Source organism: Hemitrygon akajei, chromosome 6, assembly GCF_048418815.1.
Source record: "Hemitrygon akajei chromosome 6, sHemAka1.3, whole genome shotgun sequence".
NCBI lineage: Eukaryota > Metazoa > Chordata > Chondrichthyes > Myliobatiformes > Dasyatidae > Hemitrygon > Hemitrygon akajei.
This window is the reverse complement of record NC_133129.1, coordinates 93,190,813-93,214,845: the sequence shown is the minus strand read 5'-3', so window position 1 is coordinate 93,214,845 and position 24,033 is coordinate 93,190,813. Positions and strand designations below refer to the sequence as shown.

Here is a 24,033-nt window from a genome sequence, read left to right as displayed (position 1 = left end):
AAAGCTTTGTGTTGAAACCATATGTAACACAAGGTACCAAAAGCTCACCATCTTGTCACTACATCTTCATATTTGAGACTCACCCGCTAGTGGGAACATCTCACCATCTACCCTCTCATAGCTCCTCTAAAGATCTTGTTAAGATCACCAATCATTCCTTGAAATTCCAGTAGTATCAGAACAGTTTTAGATCATCTTGAGATGCAGACATAGCAGTTGGAAAATTGTGTTTTATTGGTTATCAACAGTAGTGAAAGGAAATTAATTTTAAAATAATCATGGTAATATGCATTCTTCAATCAATAACAGGGATTATTGGTAAGTTTCAAAGATCTATAGTAATCTTAATAAAAAGGTCCTTGAGAGATCTGATCACATTACCCAACTCATTCTGTAAGTGCAAGGAATCAATGATCTTATCAATGACAAAAAGCTTAATGAAGGATGAAGTTTAAAGAGCTTTAAACATTTGGTATGACACAGTGGCGCAGTTGCAGAGCAGCTGCCATACAGCTTCAGGGATCGCAGTTCGATCCTGACCTCAGGTACTGTCTGCGTGTGGAATTTGTACTTTCTGCCTGTGATCATGTGGATTTCACCCTGGTGCTCTGGTTCCCACCCACATCATGGAGGTTTCATCCCACATCCCAATGATGTGTGGGTTAATGGGCCTGCAAATTGTACGGTTGAGGGGTAGGATCTGGAGGGAGCCAATGAGGATGTGGTGAGAATAAAATTAGTGCAGGACTAGTGTAAAGATAGGCGTTTGGTGGTCAGCACAGCTTTGATGGGCTGAAGGGACTGTTTCATGCTATGACCCTAAGCCTAATGGTAAACAAGGGTTATGGGCAACACACACAAAATACTGGAGGAAATCAAGTCAGGCAGCATCTATGAAGAGGAATAATGTCAATGTTTTGGGCCGAGACCCTTCATCAGTAGTGGAAAGGAAGGGGGAATAAGCCACAGCCCAAGTTTCCACCCAAAACATAGATTTTGTTATTCCTCTCCGTGGATGCTGTCTGACCTGCTGATTTCCTCCAATGCAAGTGTTGCTCTGGATTTCCAGCATTTGCAGAATCTCTTGTGTCAAGAGTTATAGAGTCAGTGTGAGAAGGTGGCACAGAGGTGAAAGAAATGGTGTGAATGGGACAGCAGGTATGAAGGGCCAAATGGTCTCCCTTTCTTCTAGTATCAATATCTGGAGAAGGATCACTCTCTTTCTATTCCTACTTCATCTCCTCTCCCCTCTCCGTATTAGTCTTATGTAAGGGTCTCGACTTAAGAGAGATGAACATTAGGTTTTGGGTTGAGGTAGTGAGGAGTGGGGATGAGTGTATGTGATCAAAAAAGAGGGAGAAAATATTTGGAGTCCAATTTCACATTAAAGAATTGTGTTGAAACCATTAGGTACTAAACACCCACCCTCCTCAACCAACACTGTCACTGTGAGCATCTAGTATCTACCCTCAAGCTCTCTGCAAAGTCAGATCATCAGTAGGAGTCTGGGAAAATTTCACTACCTCAACTCTAACCCTAATGTTCATCTCTCTTAAGAATTGGCCAATCCCAGCTCTAGCAACTCCTAACTCTAACTGCAAATCTCTAAATCCAAATCCTAACCTCTAACACTAACCCTTAATCCATGACCACAAAGGTAGAGTCACAGGTGAGATCAAGAGGACTGGAGAGTAACCAATGTTGCTCCTTTCTTTAAGAAAGGTATTAGAGACAAAACAGAAAATTATGTCTTACATCAATGTTCGGGATATGATTAGAGAAAGTTCTAAGTGTTAGGATCTACTCGTATTTGGAATGACATAGATTTATTAGGGATAGTCAGCATGGCTTTGTGCAGGGGCGGTCATATTTTACAAGCCTGAAGCAGTTTTCGGAGGTATTTTTTTGAAGATGATTGATGAAGGTGTAGTTGTTTTTATTAAAGATACAGGAGTGTAATCAACACTTCTGGCTCAAAGAGCCTGCACTGCTCAATTACAAACGTTTGTACACCCTTGTGACCAATTAGACTACTGACCTGTACATCTTTGGAATGTGGAGGAAACTGAGGCACATGGGGGATATTCGGTTACAGAGTGAAAGTACGAGCTCCTTACAGACAGTGGCACTGTAATAGTTTTACACGAACCACTGTGGTACCATGTCAATACATCTCTGAGATATAGGGAAAGGTTGATTAGCTTACAACTTTATTCCTGGAGTGTAGAGTGAGGGGAGTTCTTACAGAAGTATACAAAATTCTGAGAGGTATAGATAGAGTAAATATACAGTGTTTCCCCCTCAGCTTGAGTTAGACTAGAATCAGATGTCATAGGCTGAGGGTGAAAGGTGACACCCCACCCCCTAGAAACAGAGCCCAGGAAGTAAGGGGTACTCTTATCTAGCAGGACTAGAAGGTCCAATGGTGAGTGGGGGTGATGTGGGAAGGGTCCCAGTGGGGAGTGATTGGGATGTGGGGAGGGTCTCAGTGGTGAGTGATTGGGAGGAGGGGAAGAGTCTCTGTGTTGAGTGGGTGGAACGTAGGGTGGGTCTCTGTGGTGTGGGTGGGACATAGGGAGGGTGTCTGCTGAGTGGGTGGGATGTAGGGAGGGTCTCTATGGTAAGTGATTGGGATATGGGAAGGGTCCCAGTGGTGAGTGGTTGACACGGGGAGGGTCGATCTCAAATACTAATGCTGTTCTCGATGTTAGTAGGCTGCAGATATTGGTACTTGAGTTCAAGATTCTGGTTTCGGTCCTCAATCCGTTGCTCGATCTCCTTCAGATCCTGCTGGAACTCTGCTATGATCTGCTTAGCATCAGGCTCGGTGAAGTTCTCCTCCTCGAAAAAGCCCAGGGGGATCTGGAGGAAGGGGTAGAGATCAGATGATTGCTGATGTTCACTTGCCGTCTCCGTATGGTTCCCATCAACTGAGCTGACCCCCCACCGCCTGGGTAAAAAGATTATGTGTGGGAAGTGCCCACTACCACAGGACAAGGGTCTGAATGGATGGGAAGGAGAGATGGTAGGAGACGGAAGGGGGAAATGGAGGGGAGGGGATAGGATGGGAGGGAAGTGAAGGTGATGGTAGGGAGGGTGGGGATGGAAAGCTAGCAAGCAGGGCTGGGAAGGCATTAAGAGGGATAACAAAACCATGGTTACTTGTGCTTTATTAGATCAAGGGAGTACAACAGTTTGAAAATTGTGGGCCTAATTAACAAGTTTAATGTCATAGGAAAAAGGACACACCTTCTCTTACATACCACGGGTCAAGAGAAGATCACGAGTAACTAAATTATTTCAGGAATGGAAGTGGCTGGCTTAGATGGTGAAAATTATTGTGCAGCTGGGGTCGGCTCAAATGCCGTCTATAAATTTACTGATGATACAACTATCACTGGCAGAATTTGAGATGGTGATGAGAAGGTGTACAGGAGATATATCATCTAGTTCATTGGTGTTGCAGCAACAACTTTGCACTCAACAAAGAACTGATTGTGGACTTCAAAAAAGGAAGATGCGGGAACTCACACCAGTCCTCATAGAGGGATCAGAAGTGGAAAGAGTGAGTAATTTCAAGTTACTGGCTTTCTACACCTCTGAGATCGGTCCTTAGTCCAATATATCGACGCAGGTACAAAGAAAGCACAATAGTGGCTATATTTCAATAGGAGTTTGAGGAGATTTGGTACATCACCAAGACACTCACAAATTTCTATGGATGTACCATGGAGAACATTCTAACTGGCTGTATCATCATCTGGCATGGGGTAGGGGTTGGATCTACTGCACAGGATCAAAAGAAGCCCGAGCTCTCAGATAATAGGATCTCAGTTTTGAACTTGGATGAGCTTTGGCAGCAGCAATTTAAGTCAAACTTCCCTCAATGCAGTCTGGATGAACAACCTGGTTTGTCAAGACAAGACCACAAATTCACAAAGGTGGTTGCAAATTCTGCAAAACTGGTGGATGGCCACTAAATGAGTAGTTTACCTTGGAGAAGGGAGAAGGTTAACATGGCAAATAATAGAAAGATTGCAGAACAGCATGCTCAAAATCTAAGCAGGAGGTTTATGAGGTATTTGTCATTTCACACTAACTACACAGCTTTCATGAAGGACGTCATCTCCAAAGGTTATGCTGAGAGAATGCCTAAGGAGGATCTGGAACACAGTGATGGGAAAGTCTGGTATATTCTACATCATGGTGTTTACCGCTCCAGGAAAAGGGAACTCTGTGTTGTGCTTGGCTGTGGAGCGATTTTACAGGGAATATCTCTTAATGCTTGGCTCTTACAGGGATCAGGTCTTACTAGCTCACTGCTTAGTGTTATGACCAGATTCAGAAAAGAGCCAGTGGTGACCATGACAGATATTGAACCAATGCTTCATCAGGTTAAAGTACCAGCAGAAGATGCAAATTTGCTGAGGTTTCTCTGGTGGCTTGTTGGTGACCTCAGCCAAGATATGGAGAACTTTAGAATGGGGTTACATCTCTCTGGAGCAAATTCATCACCATTCTGTGCCAGTTTTACTATTAGGAAATGCACAGAAGATAATTAAGATGTTGGTGGATGCCATGCCTGAAGAGTCTAAACATCCTGTTACGCTGGCAAAGGATCTCCATATCTCAGACATCCTTTGGAGGCATGTACGTTTGTACATCGAGAGGTGGGACATGGTGCCTGTAACCACATGTTGTCCAGGTTGCACAAAAGTGCTGGATTCCCAGCATGAGTGCAGCTCCAAGAATAATCCTGCCTAAAGTGTGGTGTTTGACCATTGCACACAGCTCCAGGATGCCAGCAGATGACAGATCTACCTCTGGACAGGGTCCCTCCAGATGAAATTCAGTTTACACATGTAGGAGTGGATGAATTTGCACCTTCTGAGGTGAAGAGCAGAAGGAGAACAGTGCAGAGGTCAAGAGAAGGCCATGAGTAACCACAAATTTACCAGTCATATTTACCAATTTAGCCGTATGAGCTGTTTACATTGAAATGGCATTTTCATTAGATATGTTTTCCTTTGTTTATGCATTTTGATGCTTTATAGCAAGATGCACTCTGAAAATGTGACTAATGTTGTGGAGGTGAGGGTGAGTTGAGCAAAGCCATTGAAAAGTGGAACCATTCACAGATCAGTGATGTCCTTCTTCGGAAAGGAATTAAGTGGCTTTTTAACCATCAAGCTGGCTCATATCATGGGGGAACGTGAGAGAGACTGATCAGGTCTGTGTGAAAAGTTATGATGTTAGGTAGTTCACAATAATTTTCACTATCTAGGCCGGCCACTTCCAATTCTGAAACCATGAAGCTACTCACGACCATCTCTTGACCTATGGTGTGCATGTTCTTTTTCCTGTGAGATTGAACTTGTTCATATGGCACTCTACAGAAAACTGCTGTACTCTCTTGATTCAAGAAAGTGCAAGCAACTACTGTCTTGTTACCCTTCTTAGACTTCACTTGTACTGGAACATGGGGAAGTTTTACAGTCATCATCACCAGCCCCGTAAGGCCACTGGACACTGCAACACTGTCCACTGCTGTCTCTGATTCTTTCACAGCTTGTTCTGGTTCTGCTTTCCTGTCCAATGAGTGGATCTGAAGTATGCTGGAATGCTTAAAACTGAATATATTGCATGAAGGATGCTTCCTACCATCTTTGCTGATATGTCCTGTACACATTTAGCCAAAGGAGACACAATTTTCCTTCAGGAAGACTATCTTCTCACTATGAGCCCTTTTCTCCAGCTGAGGGTGCAAATCCAATATGTTCCCACTCCCAGAGAACAGACAAACCCTTTTAGCTGATGAGACCATTTCCCTTCCTCTAGTTCTAGGCTCAGTTTTAGTTTTACTTCCCACAGTGGTCACAGTAGTGGCAAAGCTGATTCCTTTAGCTCTAGAACAAAATGGTGACTTATTTTTGTTCACACCTTTGCTTATTGACAGTGATGAAGCATCATCTCTATTCCCAAACACTGGGTCTGTTGCCACGTTTACTTGCTTTTCAGAAAATTAGCAATGTCAATGAAAGTAGTCTTATGGTTGTGTCTTTCTTGAGGTTCACAGACCATGGTTCACCATATACCCCTAAGCTTATAGGGCAATTTCTTTATAATGGTCAACACATTGGCAAGCATGTTCAGCTCATGCATGTATTGCACTTCTTCCAGGGCATTGCAACAACTTCCAAGAAAAAGAATGTAACCTTAAGAGCCTTTGTGTCTTCAGATTTTATGGATACCATATGAAAGGGCCTTTTCCTTATAGGCAGAAGCAGTTTCCTATTCAACACCAAAACGTTCCTGTAGAAAAGCCTTAGCCTTGACATATCCTCTTTTATGGTCAACATGTTGTCAAGTTCTATCAAGTTGCTTAGGGTGAACCCTAGTGTACAATTCAAGGAAATAGAGACAGCTACTATGACTGTCAGTGTTGTTTTTAACACCGTTTTTAAAGGCCTTTCACAAATGCATGATCCACAAATGGATCGCCGAAGATTTGAACCTCTCTTTTATGGCAAAGATTAAAGGCGTCATTGTGCCAATAAGGTTGTTATTTCATCTTGCTTCCTCATAATATTAAACATATTATCATCTGAAATAAGAGCATTTCCATGCTGTAAATGAATGTCCCCATGAGCTGTTGGATGCGACATAGGTTCAGAGTGCCTCAATAGTGCAGATTGACAGTAAACATCATGAACTAGCTCTTGGGCTTTTGTTCATGTTTCTGAGGCACTTGAGGAATGAATAAATCAGCATTGACATTGTGTTTTAGTTTTTCCCTGTGTATTTTCAATATAGGCATTCATACCATTGAACTGTCCTGTTGAGCACTTTTAGCACTCAACACACTCGAAGCTCTTAACCATATGCGTGGCAATTTCTTCCTCCATCTTAAGCTGTTCCTTCCTTTTCTGTAGCTGCTCCTCTTGTTCTTCCAGTGCATGTCTGTCCCTCATAAATCGTTGCCATTTAAAAAAAAAAAAAATCATTTATGGGATGTGGGTGACACCAGCTAAGCCAGCATTTTTTGCCCATTCTTAGTTGCCCTTGAGAAGGTGGTGATGAGCTGCCTTCTTGAACTGCTGCAGTCCCAGAGGTGTAGATTCACCCACAGTGCTGTTAGGGAGGGAATTCCATGATTTTGACCTGGCGACAGTGCAGGAACAGCGATATGTTTCCAACTCAGGATGGTGAATGACTTGGAGGGGGGATTTCCAAGTGGTGGTGTTCCCAGGTATCTGTTCTGTTCTTGGTCTTCTAGATGGTCATGGGACTGGAAGGTGCGGCCTTAGGAACATTGGTGTGTTGTTGTTGCAGTGCATCTTATAGATTGAACAGTTTCAGCAGTGTGTACATCGATGGTGGAGGGATTGAATGCTTGTGGAAGGGGTACCAATCAAGTCGTTTGCTTTGTACTACATGATGCCAAGCTTCTTGAGTGTTGGAGTTGCACTCATCTTGTGACTGGCAAGTATTCCATTACACTCCTCACCTGAGCCTTGTATATGGTGGACAGGATTTGGAGAGTCAGGAGGTGAGTTACACACCACAGGATTTCTTGCCTTTGACCAGCTCTGGTAGCCATGGTGTCTATATGGCTAGACCAGTTCAGTTTCCTGTCAGTGTTGATAGTGGGGATTCAGTGATGGTGAATGTCAAGGGACGATGGTTAGAGCCTCTCTTGTTGGAGATGGTCATTGCCTGGTACTTACATGGCTCGAATATTACTTGCCACTTGTCAGCCCAAGCCTGGATATTGTCCAGGTCCTGCTGCATTTGGGTGTGAGCTGCTTCACGAATGGTGCAGAACACTATATAGTCATCTGTGAACATCCCCACTTCTGACCTAATGATGGGCGGAAGGTCATTGATGAAGCAGCTGAGGATGGTTGGTCCTAGGACATTTCCTTGAGGAGCTCTTGCAGTGATATCCTGAGGATGAGATGATTGACCTCCAACCATCACAACCATCTTTCTTTGTGTCAGGTATGATTCCAACCAGTGGAGGGTTTTCCCCCAATTCCCATTGACTCTATTTTAACTAGGGCACCTTGATGCCATACTCATCAAATGCTGCCTTGATGTTGAGGGTCTGGTATTTAGCTCCTCGGTCCATGTTTGGACCAAGGAGGCGATGAGGTCAGGATCTGAGTGGCCTTGACGGAACCCAAATTGGGCATCTATAAGCAGTTATTGCTGAGTAGGTGCTGCATGATAGCACTGTTGATGACCCCTTCCATTACTTTGTGATGATTGAGAGTAGGCTGATAGGGCAGTAATTGGCTGGGTTGGACTTGTCCTGTACACAAGAAACAGGACATACCTGGGCAATTTTCCACATTGCTGGGTAGATGCTGATGTTGTAGCTGTACTGGAACAGCATGGCTAGTAGCACAGCAAGATCTGGAGTACAAGTGTTCAGGACTTGGTGGGATTTTGTCTGGGACAATAGCCTTCGTAGTATCCTGTGCTTTCAGGTGCTTCTTGATATCACGTGAAGTGAATCAGATTGGTTGCATACTAACATTTGGGATGCTGGGGACTTGTGGTTGAGGACAAGCTGGATCATCTATTCAGCACCTCTGACTGCAGATTGTTGCAAGTGTCTCAGCCTTATCTTTTGCACACATGATCTAGGCTCCTCTATCATTGAGGATGGGGATATTTGTGGAGCCTCCTCCTCCAGTGAGTTGTTCACCATTGTTCACAGCTGGATGTGGCAGGACTAGAGAGCTTAGACCTGATCCATTGGTTGTGGGACTACTTAGCTCTGTCTATTACTTGCTGCTTATGGTGTTTGGTTTGCAAGTTGTCCTGTATTGTGGCTTCACCAGGGCGACGCCTCATAATTAGGTATGCCTGGTGTGGTTCTCGGCATGCCCTGCTGCCATTACCTTAATGCAGCTAAATCAGCCTCTGTTTTAATGCATGGAAAGGATGTAGTTTATACAGAACAGCAGAGCTCCATCAGCTAGGCATTCTGCTTTGACACATTGTCAACTTGGTTTTACATCATCTTGTATGACATCTGTTATGTCCCAAGTCATAACATGCATGGAAATTGAGAAACGTAATTTGTTGGAAGGTGAGGCATGTCTTCATTTATTGCAGCAGCATCAGATTGAAAGTGGCCATCAATACAAAATGCTTGAGCCAACCATTTCACATCTTCTTTGAATGCAGTGTCATGTTTATCAAAGCTTCTGAACATTGATGGAGGAAAGGTATGTGGCATAGTAGAGGACGGGGAGGGAGGAAGGGGGAGTGAGAAGTGAGGGTAGGTGAGAATGAGGAGTGCAAGGGGAGGGAAGAATAAGGGGGAAGGTGGAAGAGGGAGAGTGAGTGAAGGAGAGAAGCTAGATAGAGGGGAGGGGCTACAGAAAGGGAGACAAGGGGGGAGAGGAAAGAAGGGAAAGGAAGAGGAAGGGGAGAGTGAGGAGAGAGAAAGGAGAGGGGAAGAGAGAGCATGGAGAGGAGAAGGTGAGGTGAGAGAGTGCTAGGAGACAAGAGAGAGGGGATAGGGAAGGAGAGAGGGAGAGGAAAGAGTGGGAAGAGGGGAAAGGGGAGAGGTTGAAAAGGAGACGTGTGGGTAGCAGGAAGAGTGAGGGGAATGGTGGGAGGAAGGAGGAGAGAAAGTTAAGGAGGGGAAGGGTGAGATAGAAAAGGATGAATGGAAGGGGCAGGGAGATGGATGGGAAGGGTAGCAATGGGAGGGGTGGAGAGCCTGCAGGAAGGGGGTAGTGATCACATTGATGTACCATTCTCAATTTGTTGGCCAACATGTCAAGAAGGGAGCAGACGATTGGGATGAGTGATTGAGGGTAGCCCAACCATCTCCCACAGTTCCTCTGCTCTCCCAATAAAGCCTCACAGCCCTAGAACATAATCCACGTGTTTGTACAACAGGTGTGTACCCAAAATCCATATTGTTTACACATGCTACAGGAAACGTAGACATGCGCACATACATACACACAAGTACACACCTTACACAGATACATATACAGCACACATAGGTAGACACATACAAATGTACAGAGTATTCATCAACACATGTAAATACATGGAGATACACACATGCACACACTCATGGATAGCAGATATACACATTGTGTGACAGACATTCACATGCATACACATGTAGAGGGAGACACACACATTCATATATAAACACATACATGTGGATACACATTTACAGACAGACACAGTGACAGACATGTGCATGTATGCAGACCTGTACGCAAACATATACACCTATAGTAAGGAAGTGAGGCGAGAGAGTGATAGGAGACAAGAGAGAGGGGATAGGGGACCATGCATATAGTAAGTATGCAGATGATACTAAGGTAGGCAGCATTGTGGATAATGAAGTAGGTTTTCAAAGTTTGCAGAGAGATTTAGTCCATTTAGAAGAGTGGGCAGAACGATGGCAGATGGAGTTTAATGCTGATAAATGTGAGGTGCTAATTTTTGGTAGGAATACATATATGGTAAATGGTAGGGCATTGAAGAATGCAGTAGAACAGAGTGATCTAGGAATAATGGTGCATAGTTCCCTGAAGATGGAATCTCATGTGGATAGGGTGGTGAAGAAAGCTTTTGGTATGTTGGCCTTTATAAATCAGAGCATTGAGTATAGGAGTTGGGATGTAATGTTAAAATTGTACAAGGCATTGGAGTATTGTGTACATTTCTCGTCACCGAAAGATGTCAACAAAATAGAGAGTACAGAGAAGATTTACGAGAATGTTACCTGGGTTTCAGCACCTAAGTTACAGGGAAAGGTTGAACAAGTTAGGTCTTTATTCTTTGGAGCGTAGAAGGTTGAGGGGGGACTTGATAGAGGTATTTAAAATAATGAGGGGGATAGATTGAGTTGACATGGATAGGCTTTTTCCATTGAGAGTAGGGAAGATTCAAACAAGAGGACATGAGTTGAGAGTTAGAGGGCAAAAATTTAAGGGTAACATGAGGGGGAATTTCTTTACTCAGAGAGTGGTAGCTGTGTGGATCGAGCTTCCAGTAGAAGTGGTAGAGGCAGGTTTGGTATTGTCATTTAAAGTAAAATTGGATAGGTAAATGTACAGGAAAGGAATGGAGGGTTATGGGCTGAGTGCAGGTCAGTGGGACTAGGTGAGAGTAAGTGTTCGGCATGGACTAGAAGGGCTGAGAAGGCCTGTTTCCGTGCTGTAATTGTTATATGGTTATATACATACACATACAGACATGCAGACACATCGCTGCACTGCCCACCTTGTTGGGTAAAGACCGACCCAGTTGCCATGTGACTGCCATCTGTAGAGCGGACTGACTCATATCGGGTAGCGTATCCATGAGCTGCTCGATTGAGTGGTCCTCCTTGGAGGTGGGTGGAGGCTTCCTCATGGTGCAAGGCGAGTTTGGCACCCAGCAGCTCCAATCATACTGTCGGGGCAAGGTCAAAATTCAAGGGTCAGATTGTAATGGTGGAATAGCATGAAAACTACAGATGCTGGAAACCTGAGTCAAAATAAAAAACATGCTGGAAACACTCATCAGGTCAGGTAGCATCTGTGGAGACAGAAACGCAGTTGATGTATTCAGGTTCTAATCAAAGGTCATAGAACTAATTAGCAACATTCCTCCTTCTGCAGATGCCTCGGAGTGGTTCCGGTGCTATTTGCTTTGATTAGTTTAAATTTGGAGAGAAGATGTGGGCAGGGATGGGTTAGATTTTTAAGGTAAGTTCAGCTTTACTTGTCACATGTATATCAAAATATCGACAAATGCAGCAAAAGGGCATCATTTGCTACAATGACCAACACAGTCCAACGATGGGCCGCAGGCAGCCCTCAAGTGTCACCAAGCTTCCAGTGCCAACATAGGATGTGCACAGTTTGCCAATCCCAGCCCTAACCCTGAATATCTTTGCAATGTGGGAAGAAACCGGAGCACCCAGAGGAAACCCACGTGGCCACAGGGAGAACGTACAGACAGTGGCGGAATTGAACCCAGGTCGCGGGTGCTTAATAGCATTATGTTAACTGCGTGCTACTGTGCTGGCCTATGGATGTGGGCAGGAATGGATAGGACAAAGGGGATATATGTGATAGGACAAGTAAAGTAAGTAGAAGTTGTTAGTGGTGTAGTTAGAGGGTGATAAAGAAATGTGCTGTGTTGTAGATAGTGTTCAACAGGACTTGGAAATCACCAATCAAAAGGCGGAGGACGGGGGAGGAGGAATCAAGAGGCAGCAGGTGATTGGTGGACCAAGGAGGGGTGAAGAATGATGAACAGCTGAATAAGAGGGAGGAATGGAATTAGGGATCAGGAACAAGTGGATGAGATGGAGTCAAGGGACAGATGGAATCAAATGAAGGGAGAGTAATGGGGGAGATGGAAGTTGAGTGGATGTGATAAATGGGAACACAAATTTTACCAGTGCAAGGTAAGGAATGTGATCATGGATACCATTGATGTAGGTATAACATGTAGGGCAGTTGGAACCAGATGGGGAGGGGATGCAGTGGGTGAAATGTGTGGATGACATGTGGCTGAAACCAGGAGGGACAGAGGGCAAAAAATGGCTGATAATCTCCATATTCCAGCCCTAAACCTCTTGTGTTTATCCATTACTTTAAATTAGTACCTCTTGGTGTTCGTCTAAGGAAGAGAAGCACCTCTCATTGACACTCCAAAGGCTTCTACTGAGGCAGGAATCCCACCCACCCCAGGACACTGGATAGCAGGCTCGAACCCTCAGCTCTGATTGACTTGTCTGTCAACAGTCTTCCCTGCAATGTGTACAAGGTGCGAGAGCAACAGTGGAGTAGTATGTTGAAATGTTAGTGATGTGCAACTGACAGTATGCGATCTATGAACTGGGCCCACAGAGATGAAAGACCCACACACTTGAAAACGCAATCAATTTACTGCAGGATGAATTGAATGCTTGTGGACTTGCCACCTTCTTGTAATTGATCCGTTATGATTCCCGGATCTTGCCCCTCGTCCTGAATATCGCTCAGCATCTACACCCTCACACAAAGGTCAACCTGGAACAGGTGATGGTCTGGACCCTTCCAGTGCGGAGAGGTTGAAGGATATTGCAAGATGAGATGGAGCCCTTACCTGACTGTTGTTCAACGCAGCGTGCTGGGCGGAGCAGATGAAGATCACCATCGTGAAGAATTTGAACAGCTCCTCCCTGGTCAGAAAGCTTGTCGGGATGCCTGAAGCCAATATGGACAGGGTTAGGTGCTGGTCATGAACAAAATGCCGCAGAGAGTCACTGTGTGAACATCTGTTTGGCTCCGTAGTTTGATCAGACATAGCGGACATCGGAAATACTGCCAGTGAGGATGGGTTCAGGGGTTCTTTGTGTGAGATATAGGGATTCTGGGAGACCTCGAGCCTCCCGGATAACCACATCTGCACCAGATGTACCAAGCTGCAGCTCCTCAGAGAATGAATTAAGAAAACGATAATGTAGCTCGATGACCTTTGGCTCATGAGAAACTGCGGAAGTGATAGTTAGGAGATACAGAGAGCTGGTCACCCCTAAGTTGCAAGAGGCAGGAAGCTGGGTGGCTGTCATAACAGGGTAAGGAAATGGGGAGAGGGTGCAGAGTACCCCTGTGGCTGTTCCCCTCAATAATAAATATACCATTTTGGATCCTATTGGTGGAGGGGGGGGGTTTGCTACCAGGAGGAGCTGCAGCAATCAGGTCTCTGGCATTGAATCTGGTGCTGTGGCTCAGAAGGGAAGGGGGAGAGGAGGATTCCATAGTCAGAGGAGTAGACATGAGATACTGTGGATGCAATAGAGACACCCAGTGCTATTTTGCTTTACAGGTACCAGGGTCAGAGATACCTTGGATTGGGTCCACAGCATTCTGAAGAGGGAGGGAGAGCAGCCAGAAGTCTTGGATTAAATTGGCACCAATGACACAGGTAACAAAAGAGAGGAGTTCCAGAAGGGAGAAGTTAAGGACCCAGGTAGAAAGCTGAAAAGCAGGACCTTTAGGACAGTATTCTCTAGATTGCTGCCTGTGCCAAGCACCAGTGAGGGTAAGAATATGATGACTTGACAGAGGAATGCGTGGCTAAGAAACTGTTGCAACGGCAGGTTTCAGATTTCTGGACCAGTGGGATCTCCTCTGGGGGAGTTATGATGTGAACAAAAGGGACGGGTTACACCTGAACTTGACGGAGACCAATATTCTTGCAGGCTGATTTTCCAGAACTGTTGGGGAGGGATTACACTGTTTTGGCATGGGGATGGGAAACTGGGTGATACATTTGAAGATGGGGCATTTGGTATGCAGGCAGATGCAGTGTGTAGTGAGACTGTGAGGAAGGACAGGCAGATGATAGGGCAAAATTTCAGTCAGTGGAATGAGATTTAGGGTAACGGGGGGGGGGGGAATATCGAGAAGTGTGATAGATACAGGACTGTAGGTGTTACATTTGGATACACACAGTATGCAAAATAAAGGGGATGATCTTGTAGCGCAATTGGGGTTTGGCAGGTATGACATTTCAGATATCACTGAGTCATGGCTGAAAGATTATAGTCGGGAGCTTAACATCCATGGATTTATATTGTATTGAAAGGGCAGACAGGTAGGCGGAGAGGGGTGACGTGGCTCTGTTGGTAATAAAATAAATCAAATCCTTAGGAAGAGGTAACATAGAATTTGAAGATGTAGAATAACTGTGGCTAGAGTTGAGGAACTGCAAGGGCAAAAATAACCTGATGAGAGTTACGTACGGGCCTCCAAACAGGAGCCAGGATGTGAGCTACATCTAGAAAGGGCAATCTTACGAGAGTAATGGGCAATTTCAATTTGCAGGTAGATGGGAAATTTAGGTTTTGGATCCCAATAGAGAGAGAATTTGTAGAATGCCAATGAGATTTTTTTTTTAGAGCAGCTGCTGGTTGAGCCTACTAGGGGATTAGCTATTCTAGATTGGCTGCTATGTAATTGACCAGATTTGATTAGGGATCTTAAGGTAAAGGAATCCTTAGGAGCCAATGATCATAATATGATAGAATTCTCCGTGCAATTTGAGAAGGAGAAGCTAAAGTCAGATGCATCAGTATTTCAATGGAGTAAAGGGAATTACAAAGTCGATTGAAAGGGGAAACTAGCAGGGATGACGGCACAATAGCAATGGCTGGAGTTTCTGGGAGCAATTTGGAAGGCACAGGATAGATTCATCCCAAAGAGGAGGTATTCTAAAGGCAGGATGATGCACCATGTCTGACAAGGGAAGACAATGCCAACATAAAAGCAAAAGAGAGGGCATATAATAGAGCAAAAAGTACTGGGAAGTTAGATGATTGAGAAGCTTTTAAAGACCAACAAAAGCAACAAAAAAATTCATAGGGCGCAAAAGGATGAAATATTAAGGTAAGCTAGCCAAAAATATTAAAGATGATACCAAAAGAGAGGTGAGAGTAGATATTAGACTGCTGGAAAATGACACACGAGAAGTAGCAAATGGGGACAAGGAAATGGCAGATGAACTGAATAAATATTTTGCATTAGTCTTCACTATGGAAGACACTAACAGTATACGGATATTCGAGAGTGTTAGGGGGCATAGTGAGTGCTGTTGCAATTACTAGGAAGAAAGTGCTGGCGAAGCTGAAAGTTCTGAAGGACTAGATGCATGAGAAATCTGAAAGAGGTAATGATCTTTCATGAATCACTAGATTTCTGGAGGACTGGGATATTGCAAATGTTACTTCACTTTTCAAGAAGGGAGGGAGGCAGAAGGAAGGAAATTCTAGGCCAGTTAGCCTGATCTCGGTGCTTGGGAAGATGGTGCCAATTGTTAAGGATGATGTTCAGGGATACTTGAAGGCACATGATAAAGTAGGCCAAAGTTGGCATGGTTTCCTTAAGGGGAAATCTTTTGTGACAAATCTGTTTGAATATTTGAGAAAATAACAAGCAGGATAGACAAAGGAGAATCAGTGGATGTTGTGTACTTGGATTTTCAAAAGGCCTTTGAAAAGGTCCCACACAGGAGGCTGCTCAGCAAGATAAGAGAACCATGGTATTACAAGAAAGATACTAGCATGGACATAGCATTGGCTGATTGGCAGGAGGCAAAGATTGGGAATAAAAGAAGCATTTTCTGATTGGCTGTCAGTGACTACTGGTGTTCCACAGGTGTTGGTGTCGGGAACCACTTCTTTTTATGTTATATGTCAATGATTTGGATGACAGAATTGCTGGTTTTATGGCCAAGTTTGCTGAGGAATACTCATTTCAATGAGGACTGAATTAGGAGAATGGTCAAGGAAGTGACAGTGAAGTGAAGTGTTGGTAGAATCTCAGGTGGTGACGAGAGGACATACAGGAGTGAGATATGTCAACTAGTGGAATGGTGCCGCAGCAACAACCTAGCACTCAACAACAGTAAGATGAAACAACTGATTGTGGACTTCAGGAAGTGCAAGATGAAGGAGCACATACCAATCCTCATAGAGAGATCAGAAGTGGAGAGAGTGAGCCGCTTCTAGTTCCTTGGTGTCAAGTTCTCTGAGGATCTAACCTGGTCCCAACATATTGATGTAGTTATAAAGAAGGCAAGATGGCGACTATACTTTATTAGGAGTTTGAAGAGATTTGGCATGTCAACAAATACACTCAAAAACTTCAATAGTTGTACCGTGGAGAGCATTCTGACAGGCTGCTTCACTGTCTGGTATGGAGGGGCTACTGCACAGGACTGAAAGAAGCTGCATAAGGTTGTAAATCTAGTCAGCTCCATCTTGGGGACTAGCCTACAAAGTACCCAGGACATCTTTAAGGAACGGTGTCTCAGAAACGCAGCGTCCATTATTAAGGACCTCCAGCACCCAGGGCATGCCCTTTTCTCACTGTTACCATCAGGTAGGAGGTACAGGAGCCTGAAGGCACACACTCAGAGATTCAGGAATAGATGCTTCCCCTCTGCCATCTGATTCCTAAATGGACATTGAAGCTTTTGACATTACCTCACTTTAAAAAAAAAAAAAAAAAATTACAGTATTTCTGTTTTTGCATATTCTTTTAAATCTATTCAATATACACAATTGATTTACTTGTTTACCTATTGTAATGTTTTATTCATTTTTTTTTCTCTCTCTTTGCTGGATTATGCATCACATTGAACTGCTGCTGCTAAGTTAACAAATTTCACATCAAATGCCACTGATTTTGGTTCTGAAATGGAATATAGTGTCGGGAAGCATATTGTCTTGTACTTTGGTAGAAAGAATAAACGAGTAGACTATATTCTAAACGGGGAGCAAGTTAAAAGATATCCAAGTGCAAAGGAACTTGGGAATCTTCATGCAGGGTCATGCAGAATTTCCTAAAGGTTAACTTGCAGGTAAGTCAGTGGTGAGGAATGCTGGCATCATTTTGACAACCAGAATCTAAAAATGAGGATGTAATGCTGAGGCTTTATAAGGCATTAGAGAGGCCTCACTTGGAGTAGTGTGAGCAATTTTGGGCCCTTTATCTAAGGATATGCTGACATTGGAGAGGGATTGAAGGGGGTTCATGAAAATGATTTCAGGATTGAAATGCTCATCATATATGAAGTGTTGGTTGGATTTGGGTGTCTGCTTGGAATTTAGAACACTGGGGGGGGGGTCTCATTGAAAACAATCGACTGTTGAAAGGCCTAGAGTGGATGTGGAGAGAAAGTTTATAGTGGGGGAGTCTTGGACCAGAGGGTACAACTTCAGAATAGAGGGATGTCCATTTAGAATGGAGATTAGAAGGAATTTCTTTACCCAGAGGGTGGTGAATCTGTGGAATTTATTGCCACAGCTGGCTGTGGAGATCTGGTCATTGAGTGTATTTAAAGTGGAAGTTGATAGATTCTTGATAAGTCAGGGTGTGAACGGTTACAGGGAGAAGGCATAAAAATGGGATTCAGAGGGAAATGGATCAGCCATGATGAAATGGGGGAGCAGACTTGATGGGCAGAATTTCCTAAATCTGGTCCAATATTTTATGGTCTTATAGTTTTCATCCTGCACTTTACTGCTTAACTGCAGTGCACTCTCTGTACCCTTTACACTTTATTCTGCATTGTTATTACACATAATACTACCCATTACACCAGTGCTGTTTTGGGCAGCAATGAAGGTCCTCCATCTCAGGTGGTGTTCAGGGCTTCCTTCATCATATCAGTCACTTGGTTTTCACTATAGTCAATCATGCAAATCCCAGGTGGAGACTCAGACATCATGCACAGATGTAGAAGGAATCTTCATTGCTGTTTCTGTAACTATTTTGTTTTACCTGTCAGGGTTGTTAGCCCTGAGCCGAACCCCTGAACCTGGAGGACTGGTGGACCACTCTTCATCTTTCTTCTACTCTTTGACCTGTTTGGCATGGGTGACCCTACCAAGAGCCAAAGCATAAAGCCCTGACTCCAGTCAACATAGCTCTCTGGGTCATTGAGGCACTCAAGCTTCCAAACCATGAAAAAGTTGAGGTCCTCTTGGAGGTGCATTGTTCTATTTCAATGCACTGTGTATTTCTTTGATCTGAATGAACATTATACAAGACAAATTTTCACTCTAATTTGGTACATGTGACAATGGTAAACCAACATCAATACTAACAACACACACAAAATGCTGGAGGAACTCAGCAGGTCAGGCAGTGTCTATGCAAAGGAATTAACAGTCGACATTTCAGGTTGAAACCATCCACGACCCTAAACTTCGTCTGTTTATTCCTCTGTATAGATGCTGCTTGACCTGCTGAGTTCCTCCAGCCTTGTGTGTCTATTACTCGGATTTTCAACATCTCGTGTGTTTACCAATACTGACAATCCTTTGTGATTTCCATTTTAATCTTCTCATTTTCCCATCAGCTTCCTGCAGATTCTACCCCTCATCAAAGCACTTGCATATGACTCCAGACCCAGCACAGTAATTTTCAGTGGCCAATTGGTCTACCAGCCCTCTAATGCTTGGGACATGGGCTGAAAACAGGACACCTTCAGGGCTGCAGCTAGTAAAGCTGTTACCTTCCAGCTCCAGGGAAGCAGGTTTGATCCCACCCTCTGCTTCTGACTGTATGTGGAGCTCTCTCTGTAGCCATGTGGACTTCCCCCGACATGTTCCTGTTTCCTCCCACATCCCAACAACTTGCAGGTCAGTAGGTTAAGTTTCTAAACTAGTATGTGGGTGAAGGGTGGAATCTGGGGAAAATAAATTGAGATAAGTGTAAAAGTGTGCTTGACTGTCAGCAGAAATTGTGGGACGAAGTCTTGGGTCTTGGGCAAGTTCGATCTTTGCGATTTGTGAATTATACTTGTTTTTAGAGGACTCTGCAGTTCATGTTATATGGGTTTCTGGTTACTCCTTTTCATTCCTATTCTGCGTGATTTTGACTGGGATGGACTGACTCTGCGATCGGAGTCAATGAATGGCACAATGCTAAACTGAACTGAACATTCCTAGACTGTTTCAAGGATTCTGCGATTTGATGCTTAATATTCTGTCCGCTATTCCCTCACTTTTTGCTATTTGCATAATTTGTTTTTTTTTGTTATTCATATTGGGTGTTTGATGTTTTATTTTTGAACGGGTTCCATGGTGTTTCTTTGTTGTGGCTGCCTGTGGGAAGATGAATCTCAAGGTTTTATACTGCATACATACATTGACAACAAATGTACTTTGAATCTTTGAATCCTTCCAAAGGGTTCATGTTGGTTAGCATGGACTCAATGGGTCAAAAGGCCTGTTTCAATGCTCCATGACGCATAGACACCCAAGGGAAATCCACTTGGTCACAAAACAGGAAAACTCTACACATTGTCATTACCCAAGGTCAGGACTGAACCCAGGGTTGCTGAGACAGGGAGGCAGTAACTTTATCACCTGCACCATGGAGCTGCTCTCAGTATTGTGGCTACATTTGGATCATCAAGCAGGCATTAGGTAGAAAGAAGAGAAAAGTCATGAGCCAAGTGTCTGAGTAGCTGGAATGTGTCCCACAGTCCGGTAGCTGGAAAATTTATGGCCTTAAATAAACCTACTTTAACACGCTGACCCTGAAGTTACAATGAAAACCCCAGGAACAGAGACCTGCCACTCATCCTCCTCTACCTTCTACATGACTCCAGACCCAGTACAACGGCTGAGTCCTAACCTCCCCACCCTCCCCACCCCCCCGCGCTCAGAGGGCAGTGAACAATGGGCATTGCTGACAGCGTCCTTATCTCAAGAGTGGTAAAACCCTAGTGGTCACTTCATCTCTTGGATCCAGGTTCCAAACAGGAGGTTATAGTGGTTCAGGACAAGATCCATTTTTTGGAGAGGTTGACAATGGGGCAACACCTGGAGCTGCTCTTTTCTCACCTGATTGCTGTCCCCCCCAACTATACCTCAAAACTAGAACTTCCACTCACCAATTTCAGGAAGCTCTGCAAATCCCTCTTGGACCACATCTTTCAGCCAAGCCTGCAACTCCACATCTTCAAGTACGTCACAGTCACTCTTATAGTACAGCCCCATGATGTTTTTCACATACCTGTGGAACAGAAACATGATTAAGCAGCCCCCTCCATCTTGTCTGTCTGCAAGACCCTTCTCTGAGAAACCCTTCTGTCTAAGCCCTCCTCTAGTCTCGGTCTCAACCTGGAAATACGTTGCTGTTCCTCCATCGTCCATGGGTCCAAACCCTGTGACTCTCTTTCCAACATTACTGTTCACCAGAGGAGTGACATTTAAGCCAGATATGTGCAGGGGAGCAGAGATAACTGGTAAATTTGTGAATTGATAATTAGGTTCATACCGAGAGCAGTGAAAAACTTATGCTTTGTATGCAATCTAATTTCATCTCATCAGTGCATTGAGGTAGTGCAAGGGAAAAGCAATAACAGGATGCAGAATAGAGTGTTACACTTGCAGAGGAAGTGCAGTGCAGACAGACAACATGGTGCAAGGGTCATAACGAGGTAGATTGTGAAGGCAAGGGTCTATCTTATTGTACTGGGATATGTTCAGTAATCTTATAACATCAGGACAGAAGCTGTTGTTGAATCATGTGGTGCGTGCTTTCAGGCTTTTGTACCTTCTACCCAATGGGGGGGGGGGGGGGGGGTGTGGTGGAAGTTGGAAGAGAGAATGTTCATGGTGGGTGGAGTCTTTGATTATGCTGGCTGATTTACCAAAACAGCTACAAGTGTAGAAGAGAGATTTTTTTTTCTCTCACACGAATCGAGCTGTGTCCACAAGTCCACAGTTTTTTCATGGAGTATAGAATTCTGGGTGGAAGGGAACAAAAGGCTTGTGAGGAAATATGTAGAAAAGCTGCAGAGAGTGGACAATGACCCAGGTAGTAGAAACAAGAGGCAGTTGACATTTTCTAAGGAGGAATTAAAGAGGCACTTGATAAGGAATAATTTGCCACACTGTTGTGAAAGAACAGGCATGTGGGTGTGATGGATTTGTTGTACCAGCAGAGAATTGATGGGCATAATGGCCACTTTTCCTGCTGTGACAAGTTTTCTCATCTCCTTATGCCAAACTTTAGTAACTAGGGGCCAGTAATGAGCTGCTGAAGGAATTCAGCAGGCCAGCAGCATCTCTGGAGGGAAATCAACGGTGCGATGTTTTAGACCCTCCTCTGAAGAAGAGATCCTGCTCCCTCTTATTTAGAGTGGCTGCCAGTGTGTTGGCTTCTTCCCAACATGGAAACCCTCTGCACCTGATTCCTGAAACATTGACTGTCCAATTCCCTTTACAGATGCTGCATGATCCGTTGAGTTTCCCCAGTGCTTTGTCCATGACTCTAGCTCCAAGCATCTGTTGTCTCTTGTTCAAAGTTTAATGTTGAAAGTAAATTGTTTAATCAAAGTACATATACGTCACTATATTCTACCCTGATATTCATTTTCTTGAGGGGATTCACAGTCGAACAACTAAATACAATATAATGCAGTCCAAAATCAAAATGAAACTCTATACACAAAGACTGACAAACAACATGTAATCCAGTTGTCCCTGACTTCCAAAGGAACTTACTTGTTGATTGCACCCCAGATTTGGAGTCCATCATCCCGATAGAAGTATTCCTTCAGTCCTTGGACTCCACGGTCCTGCAAGTTGTCGGGGAGACATATGGACCTGTAGGTGAACGACTTAAATATCTTCTGGACAACCGCATCCAGGCCAGGGCCACCTGAGGCTGCTAGCTGGGGGGAGAAAATATCAAAGTAGATTTCTCCATTTAGAATTGAATTATTTGTGGGAGCTATAGATGAATGAAGTGCCTCTCAAACCTCATCCAATGCATTAAGATCAAGGAAGATTTCATCACTACTTCAATTCTCTATATCCATTTATGCCCACCTCCACCCCTCCCCCAACCCTGGATAATTTTCACCCCTTACTTAACAAGAACCGTAGTGTAGCGAGCAACATGGGTCCAATTCCCATTGCAGTCTGTACGGAGTTTGTATGTTCTCCCTGTGGGTTTACTGTGGGTGTTCCAGTGTCCTCCCACATTCCAAAGATGTACTGGTTAGTGGATTAATTGGTCACAGGAGTGTAATTGGACGGGGCCAGCTCATTGGTCTGGAAGGACCTGTTACTGTGCTAATTAAATAAAGAAATAATTGCATTTACTCTGCTTAGAAAATGGAAATTGGCCTGTTAGACAACTGAGTCTGTGCTGACCCATTTGCACGAATCCTACATTAAAACATCTCTTCATCTGCCCATCACCTTCCTCTAAGTGCCCCTCTTTCTTCACTTTCTCCGATGGTCTATTCTCCTCTCTCAGGTTCCTTTTCAGTCTACCCCTCTTCCATCTAGCCTTCTTCAATCACTTCTCTACTCCTATCTCTCCATTCCTCTGTCAGAAATTTTCTTTCTCCTCTTCTTACATCATTTCATCCTTTCTGATTTAATTTTTCTCTAAAATTTGCTTTACTTTCTTTCTCTGTATCTTTCCTTCATCCTCCCTTACTATCTCTTTTGCATTCCTTCCATCTTTCTATTCATAATTCTTTGACCTTCTTTCCTCCCATTCTTCCAAATGGTCTACTCTTCTCTTCTATCAGATTCCTTATTCTTCTGTTCTAACATTTCCACCCATCAGCTGCTACCTTGTACTCCTTTCCCTCCCCTCATTCCTTATTCTGGCTTCTTGTTCCTTGCCAGTCCTGAATGAAGGCTTTTAGCCCAAAATGTCAAGTATCCTCCTCTATAGGTGCCGCTTGACCTGCTGAGTTTGCCCAGCATTTGTGAATTACATTAAAGCCATTTTTGACTAACCATATAGTCAAATTAAGAATTATAAAGCTCAATTGTTTAATTGCATATTGTGTACTGTTCGTTATTTCATGGTACTGATTTGTAACAGGACACATTGCACAGCATCCACACAAACAAGATTTCTTAAGTTTGGCTGGGCCGGGGGCTATCATCTCCTATATTAAGCTGTGAGCTGAAGTGAGAGTTACATAGAGCTAGGTTGCCTTAGACTTTTCCATAGTACTGTATACTATGCAATCAAGCTAAGTGGCTTAGCTGATCAATTACCAAGGGTGAATATGTCAAATACTAGAGGCATAATTTTAAGGTGAGAGAGTTTTTTCGTTACACAGGGTGCTTGGAAAGCATTGCCTGAGGAGGTAGAGAAAGTAGGAAGTTTAAGAGGCATTAGGCAAGCACACATAAACACATCAATTATGCACTGGTTAATGTTAATTTTAAATTGGTGTCATGGTTAGCACTGACATCATGGCCAAAGTGCCTTTTCTTGTGCTGTAATGTTCTGTGTTTGAGAACACCCACACAAAGAAACATAATCTTCACATCTTCCCTGGCTCCTCTGGAGCTATCCAAGGTGCTGAATTCAAGATAAGACATTAAAGGACCCCATCTTTCCAGTAGGTTGGCCGGGGAGGGGGTGGGGGGGGGTGGTGTGAGTGTAGAAGATTGTGGAAGACTGCTAAAAGATTCTGATGTATTGAGTGTTGGTCAAACAGATTGTGAAACCTTGC

The 24,033-nt window shown here is 43.9% G+C and overlaps 1 protein-coding gene across 1 annotated transcript in view; it reads right to left on the bottom strand.

The window, feature by feature from the left end:
* Positions 1-214: 214 nt before the first annotated feature.
* LOC140729282 (polyunsaturated fatty acid 5-lipoxygenase-like) overlaps positions 215-24,033 on the bottom strand; it is a 54,876-nt gene continuing 31,057 nt past the window's right edge. The window contains exons 10-14 of the mRNA XM_073048884.1: positions 22,049-22,218; positions 20,431-20,552; positions 13,126-13,226; positions 11,269-11,439; positions 215-2,862 (exon numbers count right to left, since the gene is read on the bottom strand). Coding sequence (XP_072904985.1) covers positions 2,683-2,862; positions 11,269-11,439; positions 13,126-13,226; positions 20,431-20,552; positions 22,049-22,218 — 744 coding nt within the window. The 3' untranslated portion in view covers positions 215-2,682. The remainder of the gene's footprint in view (positions 2,863-11,268; positions 11,440-13,125; positions 13,227-20,430; positions 20,553-22,048; positions 22,219-24,033) is intronic.